Raw genomic sequence first — 12358 nt, 5'->3', positions numbered from 1 at the left:
ATAATAACTAATATTATTATTGAGCCAATCAGCAAATCGCACAAAAATTCCCTAAAAAAACGATATTATAATAATAATTATAATAATTCATTCCAATCTATCCTTCAACGACGAGCAGACACAACTTAAGACTCTTACAACTCTCCACTAGATTAAAATTTACCTATCTATCTATCTATCTATCTATCCATCTGTCATCGCGCTCCCCTTTACCCCCCAATCCAAAAATTTTTCTCTCATCGAACTCCTCTCTCGACGATATGCTCTCGAACATAGTTTCAAACAACCATTTAACAACCAAGACGAAAAACTTGCCGCGGCATCTCATCCTCTCGTCGATCGTCGAAATCGAATTTAAGTATCGAAAAGTGTCGGCTTCGAATCAAGAAAGATGAACGGATAAAACGGAACAATATCGATTTCTACGCCTCCTCCTCGATCCTCTCCTCGTTCTCGCGCGCGTTTATCTCCTGCACGTAGCCTTCGGTGAACTCTTTCACGATGTCCGCGATCGGCATTACGGGCAACGGTGGATGAGGGCCGGGATGCGTTTTCCTGTGACAGATCAGGCCGGGCTTCTGCGTGAACGCCTTGCCGCATATATCGCAGACGAACGGCCTCTTCCCCGTGTGGATGAGCAAATGTTGGCGCAACTGTGACCTCCTCGCGAACGGTTTGTTGCATATCAGGCAGGAGTGGGGCTTGCACCCGGTGTGCACCGCCATATGCCTCTTGAACGAGTCCTTCTTGGTGAACGTCTTGCCGCACTCGGCGCACACGATCTTCTCCCTCTTCTCGTGTTGCGTCAACAAATGCTGATCGAGATTCTCCTGGGTGACCATGCGCCTCTTGCATATATGACACTCGTATTTCGGCTTGTAATGCGCCCACTTCTGATGGACGTAAAGGGAGCCGCTGTTCTGGCACAATTTACCGCACACGTCGCAATTGATCGGTTTCTCCTTGTGGTGAAACCGCACGTGGTTGGTCAGGTCGCCCTTCACCTTGAACTTCTTCGGGCAAAACTTGCACTGGTGCTCGTAACGATCGGTGTGCTTCCTTATGAAGTGCGACTGCAACGAGTGCTTGGATCTGCAGACGAAGCCGCAGGCGGCGCACGGGAACAGCATGTTGTTGGGCCGTTTCCTCGACCATGTCTCGTGCTTCCTCTCCAAGTGTGCCGCGAACAGGCTCTTCTTCAGCGTCCTGTAGTCGCAAACGGCGCATATGTACGCGCCATCCTCCTGTATGCACACCTTCTTCTTGTGGGTCCACGCCACGTGTTTCCTGAACGAGATCGCCGAGCTGAACATCTCCGAGCACACTTTGCACTTGAGAGCGTTCCCCGCCCCCCTCGACACCTTTCTGCGGGTCTTCGTGGGGGTCACGTGGTTATTCGCCGACTCGAGTATCTCCTCCTCCAGGTATTCTATCTGCTCTATCTGATCCTGATCCCCCTGCTCCACCTGCTCAACCTGCTCCAACACCTGCTCCTGATCGTTGTACGCCTCCTGCTCCTCCTCCTCCTGCTCCTCCTGCTGATACTCAACCACCTCCTTCGCCTCTTCCACGTCGCTCGACGTCAACTTCTCTATCGTCACCATGCTGCCTTGAACCTTCACCTGATAAAGATCCCCGATTGCCCCCTTGTCGCTCGCATCCATCCCCTCGATCCCACCGTTTAATATTATCGGTTTCACGTCGTCCTCCTCCTTCAACTCCCCGCTTCTGTTCAACAGATCGTCCTCCTCGTACAACTTCTCGTCGGTCGAGTCGTATTGCAACTCCTCCTCGTCGTACAGACATTCCACCTTCACCAGATCCTGCTTCTCCTCCTCGTTCCCTGCCTCGTCCACTTGCTCCGGTATATCCTCCTCCGCCAACGGCGTGTCGCCTTCAGGTACAAACGCGTAGTACGGTTTCCCATCGAATTCCAGGATCTGCCACTTTTTCATCACCACCGACTCCTTGTCGTAGATAAAGATACCACGCGAGTTGAGGGTGTCGAGCTCGAATCTGAAACATCATCGATCATCCGCGTTATTAACGGGTTAACCCCACCTCGCTTCTTGTCGATCTGCAAGCTCTCGGAAAAAAAAAAAAAAGCATTTCTCATTTCAATCGTTCGATTATATCGACGTGGCGTCGATGTTTCTTTCGGATCGCGAGATCGGGATCGAGAGAGATCGGTTGTTAACAGGTTTGTTGTTAGGGGTGTGAAGAGTGGGAGATTAGCGGAAGATTGCTCACATTGATTACAGTAAAAAAAAGAGATCGTTGCAGAGCTTTCGCTTAGAATTAGTTAACTAATCGTGAAGAGTTAGTCGCGAAGAATGCTCGAGAGCGAGAGAGAGAGAGAGAGAGGTTAGGGTGAAGCACAAGTGCGAGAGAAATATATGTATTTGTCATCGTGGATCGAAACGTATTTGTCGTGGGTGAGAAAAAAAATTATACTTTATTGCTTGTCACGCGAGGAAATTTTTTTTTACAGAAAGTCCGTCCATGTAAAGAAAAAAAAAATTACGATAAAAGATTATCGTTGGTTATTTCATGTTGTAGAAACATTAGGGAATTAATATAGTCTTAAATCTAGTAGTAATAGTAGTAGTAGTAGTGTAATAGTAGTAGTGACGCTTAAATCTATATACAATTTACATTTAATTTTTCTCTCTTATTGCTCCCTAAGAACACGTTATCAAGATCTTAATAACAATTTTTAAAAAACTTCGATAAATTCTTTTTCGTATAAATCTTTCGTTCCATATCCATTTGAAGAGAAGATTCGAAAGAATATGTATTGCTTTGAACCAGTCTTCGGAAAATTTTTCACGATCGATCGAAGATAGGGATAATGCGAATAATAATGATGCTTGTAATGATAAAAAAAAAAGAGAAAAAAAAAAGAGAAAGAAGAAGAAGAAGAGAAAAAAAGAGACGATGTAATAAAATATTTCTTAAATCTAACGCACAGCGGCCATTGTAAAAATGGTTTATTTCTTCATGAATTCTTTCAAGATATGATCGATATGCATCACTGGGAGGGGGGGCAACGTTCCGGAATGAATCTTCCTGTGGCATATGAGGCCAGCCTTTTGGGCGAACGACTTGCCGCACACGTCGCAAACGTAAATCCTTTCGCCGGTGTGGAGCAGCAAATGTTGGCTCAAACTGCTGTGCGTGGTGAACGCTCTGGCGCACACCGAACAGCTGTAAGGCTTGTCCCCGGTGTGTATCCTCATGTGCTTCCTGAAATCGTGGTTCTCGAAGAACGTTTTCCCGCACTCCTCGCAAACGGACTTCTCCTTCTTCTCGTGCTGGGTCAACACGTGTTGGTCAAGGTTCTCTTTCGTCACCAATCTTCTGTGGCACATCGGGCACTCGTACTTCGCCTTGTAGTGGGCGTGTTTCTGATGTGTGTACAAACTGTGACTGTTGCGACACGTTTTGCCGCAAACGTCGCACATGACCGGCGGCTCCCGATGATTCAACCTCATGTGGGTGGTCAGATCACCCTTGATCTTGAACTCTTTGCCGCACTGCTCGCACGAGAACTCGTAATGCTGGGTGTGCTTCCGTACGAAATGAGACCTCAACGTCTCCTTTCGAGAACAGATGAGGCCGCATATGATGCAAGTGAATTTTCTTTTACCGGTGAATTTACCCTTCCCTTTTGAATCCTCGTGATTTTGCGCCAGATGGGCTATCATCGTCGATCTCTTGTTGCAACGGAAGTCGCAAATGGTGCAGGACAGTGCTTCCTGTTTTTGGGAAGCTCCAAGGGAGGAACTGTTCCCTTTCGAGGGGGATGTATCTTTCTCGTTTTCGTGAGCAAGCTTCTTGTGTCTTCTCAACAGGTATTTCTTCTTAAATTGTTTTTCACAGATGTCACAGGTGGGTGAAATTTTACTTAACTCGACACCCTTCTCGGGTGATCTCGTTTCTCTTTTCACCTCTTCATCAATGTTGATCCCAATAATGTTGGTTGGTATATCCGGTTTCGAGACGACGGGGTTGAAACGTGACCGGATTTCTCCACCCCTAAAACAGGAAAATGGTTAAAGTTTATTAGGGTTCTGAAAAGGATCGTACTTACTTACGATGATTACTTACAGTCGAAGTTAATAGTCATGGCGAATAGTTTGACGTGAAAAGTGTAAAATTACTACTACCAATAGATTGAGTAATTAACAATTTTATTCTTCGAGAGTTAAAGAAGAAGAAAAAATTCAAGTTTTTATTCGGTATTTCAAATAGAAAACGATACAAACAGTTTAGTGGATGACAATATTACGAATCATCGTCATTTCAATCTTTTATCGATAAAATAAATATATATTATTTCATTAACTTTCAAGAAAATTATCGTTTCAATAATACTTGTTCAAGATGAATCGGAAGATATTTCAATTTATTTTTAACCATATCGTCGATGGTGTAATCAAGTGGCAAAAATCCATAATAAAGGCAATCGTTTCTCTTTATGGCACTTCAAGGATGCGCAATTATTGATTAATCGTTAGAGATGAACTTGTCGCGTCCCGAAATAGTTGTGAACTGAATTCCCTGAAACATAAAGTACGATTAAAATTACATTATTATTCAAAGTATAATAAGCATATCTCGAGATTTTTTTTTTATTGCCTACAAATATTTATAAATGTTTATCGTATATTATTATCGTCAAATAAATCGTAATACTTACCTGCAATAATTTTAATTCAATTTCATTCGTTTCATTAATAGAAAAGCAACTCTTCATATTCTTCAATTTACACTAATCTTCGTTATTTCACAATTCGTTTCTAATACGTCACCGTCACTATAATGATAAAAAAAAAATTTCATTTAAATAGGGATAGAAAAAGATGTGAAAGATTATTCTCCAATTTAAATTAATATAATAAAGTAGAAATATCATACAATATCTACCGTATCAATCAATTATATTAGACAAATAACGATATATCTTCAATCGCATTTGAAAATCATGTCGTTTTTATTTCAAATGATCATAGACAATTATATGTAAGAATTTTGGACAATAGTCAAGAAAAATATATGTATATATATATATATATATATATCTGCCACGAGATATTGCGCCTAAAATAAATTTATAATTTCATCTTGTGTACAATATATTTCACAATGGATTTCAAATTCTTGCTCTTTCGTTCCCTAAATAATTCGTTTCCACAAAAGAAAAAAAAAAAAAAAAAAAAAAAAAAGAAAAAAAAACCATGTGAATCTTCATCGATCTTACACAAACGAAATCGTACAAAATTACCTTTTATTCCTATGTTTCGAAATTGAATAAAAACACGGTCGCTTGAAAAAAAAAACCTCAAACTCGAATGTTCGTTCAAATCAAGAGTTAAAAAAGTTAAATATTTAAAATTTGTGTAGCGTGAATGATTGCGCGAACAATGATTTACGCTCCTCGCAATTTTCCCATCGACAGAGAATTTAACGCAGTGCGATTAGAAACGCGTTAGAACAATTATCATCGAGGAAGACCGATTTTCTCTTCTTCTGCCTACTATTATCAATTAACTCGACAATCGATTCGAACAGTTCGAAATTCAATTAAATTATCTAATATAAAATCTCGGATGAAAAGAACACGAGAGAGTGATTCCTCCCTCGCGGGAAGAAGAACACTTCTCTCTCATCCATCTTCCTCACGTCACGTGTCGCACGTTGTCATCAAATGTACACTACGGCGTACGAGTCCCGTCGCAACATCATTCCTTCTTCATGAAATCGCTAAGGATATGCTCTATGTGCACCACGGGTAGGGGAGGGTGGACGCCGGGGTGCGACTTCCGGTGGCAAATCAGGCCAGGCTTCTGCGTGAACGTCTTACCGCAGATATCACAGATATACGGCCGTTTGCCGGTGTGGATAAGCAAGTGTTGCCTGTAAGCCGTTCTACGCGCGAAAGCTTTGCCGCATATGTGGCAATCGTAAGGCCTGTCCCCGGTATGAGTCATCATATGCTGCTTCAATCTGTGATTCTCGGTGAACGACTTTCCACACTCCTCGCACACGAAGCTCTCCCGCCTCTCGTGTTGCAGTAAGATATGCTGGTCGAGGTTCTCCTGAGTGACCATTCGCCTCTTGCATATCTCGCACTCGTACTTTGGTTTGAAATGGGCCCACTTCTGATGAACGTACAGGGAATTGCTGTTCGAGCACGTCTTCCCGCACACGTCGCACACGATAGGCCCCTCCTTGTGCTTGAAACGCACGTGAAGCCTCATGTCGCCCTTCACCTTGAACTTCTTCCCGCAATACTCGCAGTCGTACTTGTACTCGGACGCGTGTTTCCGCTCCAAGTGTTCCTTCAATCTGCGCCGATTCTGACACTTGAACTCGCACACGTCGCACGAGTACTCCTCCGGCTCGCTCGCGTACCTGTAACTGCTTTTCCTCCTCCCGATACGTTTCGTCGAGTGTTTCCTACTGATGTGGGAATGAAGGGTGGACTTGTTCGTACTCTCGTAGTTGCAATAGTTGCACGCGTACGTCAGACTCTCCGAATCTTTCACCTCTTCCTCCTCGGTCTTGTGCTCAAGGGCCACGTGCATCTTGAACGCGACCAGGCTACGGCATATCTTGAAACAAACTTTGCATTTGTAACGTTGGGCCTGCTCGTGGACCGCGTTCCTGTGCCGTTTCAACATCTGCATCACGGGGAAACAGATGTTGCACTCCTCGCAGGCGTATCCCTTCGCGTCGTCGTAATTCTCCTCGTTCGACGATGACGCCATGTCGTCCATGTCCATGTCCTCTTTCTTTATTTTGATCGGGCACAGATCGCCGCTGTCACCCATCTCCTCCTCGCCGGGGATCACGAAAGCCTCCTCCCCCTCGCTGTTCCTCGGACTGTCGTCGTCGTCCGCCGACGGTCTCGCGACGGTCGTTCTCTCCCGTTCACTGCCGAGCCTCGGCGTTTGACTCGTAGGAAGGAAGGCGTAGTAGAGGCAACCTTCCACGTCGACAATTTGCCAAGGCTGCATTGGAATCGATTCCTTCCCGTATATAAAACGTCCATCCCCGTTTAGAATCCTGAAAAGTACAGAATAGTCAGTTAGGTAACTTAGGTACTTCGAAAACAGGGTCCACGATTAGGTCGCCTGCATTTTTTTTTTTTCCACTTTTTAAATATAAAAATGAAATTTTTATTCATGCACGATCATTTGCAATTGCGTAAATAAACGGAAGGAATCTAAGAATCAAAGTTTTTCCACGCAATGAATGAAGAACAAGTATATATCATAGACTTACAATTGCAGACAAATTGTGTCCAATTTTTCTGTGTAAGTAATATTGCGAGTAACGGGATATTAGTCAAACAAAGATACAGGAGTTTTTCTGCATCGTCAATAAACATTTCACTGTAACGAAATTGTAACGAAGATTAGAAGATCATGTAAATCCTATTGCACGTACAACAAATGTTTCAATTCAATGTTGGATATATTACATAAAAAAAGATCTTGTAATGCGTTTTACAGACAGTATTATATACATCTGGAGTGTTACAAATGAGCGAAATTGTTCAATAACGAAACATAGATGGAAACAATAGAATCATATATATATATATACTTTTATAAATAATTTAACGTATGCAACTTTAAGATTTAAACAATCATTTCAATGATTTGAAAATGCCACTCTATGTTACTGAGAGAAAATCTGAGAGATGAAATTCACATCGTTTGATACTAATATTTATTGAGATTGGGGCATAAAAATTCTAAGATGATAGGAAAATCAAATATTTCTTTCCTCATGTCTTCTACGTTCTCAGCAACATACAGTCCATTGTAATGATACTTGTACAAAGTATCCCTTTACAAATAAATCTCCATCCAGCGAGGATTTTAATAAAGCTAATAAACTGTAAAAATAACACAGATAATCTGTATATCCCTATTTTAATATCTTAAAAGTATCTTAATCCTTTACATAGTCCGCTAACAAATAAGAAATGAAAAGAAGCACTAATTGCACAAGACAACGTTTCCATTCACTGTGTGTGTGTGTGTGAACGATCGCCTTCCTCCTTAATTATTGTCTAATCTCAATTGTTCATCACTTCGTTCAGTATATGATCGATCAACACCCTAGGAAGTGGAGGATGAGAGCCGGGATGCGACTTCCTGTGGCTGATCAATCCGGGCTTCTGCGTGAACGCCTTGCCGCAAATGTCGCAGACGTAAGGCCTGATCCCAGTGTGAATTAACAAGTGTTGCTTCAACGCTGTTCTACGGGCGAACGATTTGTTGCATACGGTGCAGGTGTACGGTTTATCGCCTGTGTGGATCCTCATGTGGACTTTCAGCCTGCTGTTCCTGGAGAACGTTTTCCCGCACTCCTCGCAGACCACGTTCTCCCTCTTCTCGTGCTGCCTGATCATGTGCTCGTTCAGATTTTCCTGGGTGACCATCCGCCTCTTGCACACCTGGCACTCGTACTTGGCCTTGTAATGGGCGAATTTCTGATGCACGTACAAAGAGTTGCTGTTCAAACACGTTTTCCCGCAAACGTCGCAGATAACCGGTTGCTCCTTGTGGCTGAAACGTATGTGGTTAGTGAGATCACCTTTCACTTTGAATTTCTTGCCGCAAGTCTCGCACGAGAACTTGAAGTCGTCCGTGTGCTTCCTGGCCACGTGGACCTTCAATTCGTACTTGTTCTTGTTCTTGTAGTCGCACTGGTTGCAGTAGAACAATTGCGGCTGGCCGTCGTTGGCGCACGATTTCGCCACCTTGTGCTTCCTCTTTATATGCGAGTACAAAGACGACTTTTTGTTCGTCTTGAACACGCATTCGTTGCAAGAGTACACGTCGCTGATCTCCACGATTTTGTGTTGCCGTTTGTGCGAGTACAAGGTGCTCTTTTTCGAACACTTGAAGTCGCAGAGATTGCACCGTTCCTCGGCCATCTTCTTCGCCGATTGTTTCTTGGTCGCTCGAGTCGCGACAGAAGAAGCAAGCTCGCCTTTGCACTCGAACTCGCCGCTCGAATCGTATTTATCCTCCAAAGAATCTAAGGTTTTTTCCTTAGATTCCTCCTTCTTCGGTTCATCATTGCATTTCACCTTGCACCTCTTCTTCGGGTTCCCTTCCTCAATATTCAACTTCTGATGATTCTGCACCACGTGAGAGACCATGGTGCTGCTCCTTTTGCACGAGAAACTGCAACTGTTGCACGTCAAGTAACTCGTTTCCCCGTCCCTGTGCCCCTCCATGTGTTTGCTCAGGATAGATCGAGTGTCGCATTTCCTGTCGCAAATCACGCACAAGATTTTACTCTTCGAATCTTCCTTCGCCGTGCCTCCGTGCTTCTTCCTCACGTGGACAGTCAACGAGCACATCTTGCTGCAACTAAAGTCGCACGACGTGCAATCGTATCTCCGCCTCGATTTCTTACCCGCCGATCTTCCCTTCGACCGGTGACCACCCCCGTTGCTCCAACGTTTTCCACGAAGCCGGCAGAGATTCCACTTGTGGGAGATCTTGTGTCTGTTTAACATGCTCTCCGCGGGAAACTTCATGCCGCACTTGTCGCAAGTGTGAAAATCCACCTCGCACAAGTGGACGCAATCGTAACGATCGCTCCGTTGCTCCTCGTCCTGCTCCATTTTGACGAGGGTGGGGGGAACGTCCAAGCTTTCTTCCGGCTTCTTCGCGTCGTCGTTCGACGCGGGCAACAACGAGTAGTGCAGTTTACCGTTGGAGTCGACGTGCTGCCAAAGTTGCATGGGGGTCGAGTCCTTGCCAACGATGAAACGGCCGGACGAGTCCGTGGTGAGGATCCTCTTGCCGCACACGCGTTCCCTAAAAACACAATTGAAACGGAATGATTACTTTCGAAATATTCGCATTCCTTCGAAATATTTCGTACACAATTGCTGCGTTACTTACTGCTCGTCTAAGCCGTCTTTCTATGCAATTGTGTCTAAATAGAAGTTTGTGGTGTTCGCGAGATACGCGAGGGTTTTTTTTTTTTGGAACGAGTTCTTTTTTTCTTTCTTTTATTCCGCACTATTATATTCTTGTTTAATCAAGGAATTACAATTATTCATTGATTTCGTGTAAGAGTGTTTAGAATGTTTAAATTAGAGTGTGGAGGATGATGTGAAATTAGAAATAAAAAAAAAAAATAAAAGAAAAATTGCAGAAATAAATGATAGGGCGAGACAAATAAATATGAAAATAGTTAAGTCGCATTTACAAAATGAAGCTTATATACAGATTATTTTGAAAATATTCGTCATGTTTTATGAAATTCTATACATACAAGACTGTCTTACAGTCTTCTAACATAATTGGTATTAATTATTCTTACATTTTTCATAAGATGTTACATTCTGGTATTATATAATTTATCACACACTTTCTCAGATCTTAGATCAATTTTTATATATATAAGTTCCTTGAAAATGGAACGTAGATTAAAATGGCACAAGATATTTAAAACGTAGACAGATACAAAAGTTAAGAGATAAACTTATCGCGATAACAACACTCTGTTAACAATTACGTTACAAAGAAATCTGTGATTGGAGCTCGGCAACGGTTTATTAGCAACCCAATTCGACGACGCTTTTCCTCTTGCCAAGAGGGACGGGAGGCGAGGACAGGTGAGCGTCGGGATGCTTTCTTCGATGCTCTATCATGTAATACCTCCTCTTGAAAGATTGCCCGCATAGATCGCAAATGTGCGGCCTTTCCGCGGAATGGGTCAACAGATGCGTATTCCTCATGTGAGACGTTCTAAAGTTCTTCTTGCAGATGTTACACGTGTACGGTTTCACACCTGTATGAGTGGTCGTGTGCGTCGCCAGATACCTCTTCGAGGCGAACACCTTCCCACACTCCTTGCACTCGTACGTTCTACTGTGCTGCTTCATGTGATTGTCCAAATTCTCTTGGGTCAACAGCCTCTTGTTGCAAACGTTGCACCGGAACTTGTACTCGTTCAGATGCGCCACCTTTCTGTGCTTGTACAACGAATAATCGCTCGTGTAAAATTTCCCGCATACGTCGCACATGTGCTGGGAATTGCTGTGGGTCCCGACGTGAAACTTCAAATCCCACTCCATCTTGAAACGTTTCCCACAATGTTCACAGGCGAATTTGTAATCATCTGTATGCCTCCTGATGTAATGAGACTTGAGATTGTTCTTCGTTTTCGTGCGGTAATCGCACTTGTCGCAGCAATGCAACAGACTGGAGTCGAGATCTTGATGGACCAACCGGTGGGCCTTCAAGTCGCATTTGTACTTGAACGTTTTCTCGCAAGTCGAACACTTGAACGGTCGATGGAAGCTGTGTTTGCTGGTGATGTGGCGGAGGATCTTGCTCTTCTGCTCGAAAGTGGTTTGGCAAATGTCGCAGGTATAGCTGCCATCGTGGAGCTTCTTGTACAGATCGTCCTGCTGCGAACAATCCTCGTTACCTTTCAATTTTTCGGGACAATCGTTAACTCTTCTCTCGTCCTTTATTTTCCCCTGTTCGAAATTTGTACAACTGGCGGAATTATTTTTCGTCTCACAGAGATTAGAAGAGTTGTTCAAACGTCTGTTGTTTCTGCGTTTCCGACTTTTCGACGCTCGAAACAGGATTCTTCTTTGTAGAATGCTCGACGATTTGTACGAGGATTTTAATTGGTTTCTCGTTTGATTACCGGCTTTTCTCTTCGACGTTAAATGCTGCGTTGATTTCCTAAAACATGAATGAAACCAGTCAGTAAGATTCAAGACATCCACGAAACTCTGGATAAAAAAGGAGCATTTATTTTCCCTTCTTGCATTCTAATAGAAGTTAAATGATCATAGGATTATGTACAAATTATTCTATTTACAGTTGGTAAAACGTTTCATTAACGTATCTCATTAAAAAATGTTATTAATTTTTTGTACATGTAAAAAAATTTAATATAACGAATTATAGATGTTATAAAAATGATCAGAATAATTTTTAAGGGTGGTTGTATATTCACATATATAACTTATTTGTTATTTACAAAAGCTTGATTAGAAAATTTAAATTTTATAGTAGATTTTAAATAAAATCTTTGAAAAACTTTTATTAATTGATCATGAAATACTTGAATGACTAACAAATAGAAATATCACGAACATTTTTATCATCGTGAATATTGATATCATAGATAAACTGATAATTAAGTGTCTAGTAAATGTAATTACTTATTATTAAATATTATCATATTTTATTATCGTCCACAAAAAAAATCCAATTTTTATCGTGTTATCACATATATTCTATTTTAGCCATGTTATTGAGATCTTCGCTTTTCGTTGAAAATAAAAAATAATTTT

General features: G+C 42.4%; 2 protein-coding genes across 2 annotated transcripts in view; both read right to left on the bottom strand.

Annotated features, from left to right (window-relative positions):
• The window catches only part of LOC724604, a 62768-nt gene that overhangs the window by 10790 nt on the left and 39620 nt on the right, over positions 1 to 12358 (bottom strand). Inside the window, 2 exon segments of the mRNA XM_026440044.1 lie at positions 427 to 2009; positions 5811 to 7071. Coding sequence (XP_026295829.1) covers positions 427 to 2009; positions 5811 to 7071 — 2844 coding nt within the window.
• Positions 7424 to 10266, bottom strand: LOC724511 (zinc finger protein 665). The gene is made up of 2 exons (XM_001120384.5): positions 9939 to 10266; positions 7424 to 9851 (listed from the first exon to the last, which is right to left on the bottom strand). The coding sequence occupies exon 2, from the start codon at positions 9773 to 9775 to the stop codon at positions 8093 to 8095; it is 1683 nt and encodes a 560-aa protein (XP_001120384.3). The 5' UTR covers positions 9776 to 9851; positions 9939 to 10266; the 3' UTR covers positions 7424 to 8092.

Source organism: Apis mellifera, linkage group LG4, assembly GCF_003254395.2.
Source record: "Apis mellifera strain DH4 linkage group LG4, Amel_HAv3.1, whole genome shotgun sequence".
NCBI lineage: Eukaryota > Metazoa > Arthropoda > Insecta > Hymenoptera > Apidae > Apis > Apis mellifera.
Note: the sequence above shows the minus strand (reverse complement) of the source record. Positions and strands in the feature narration are given on the sequence as shown.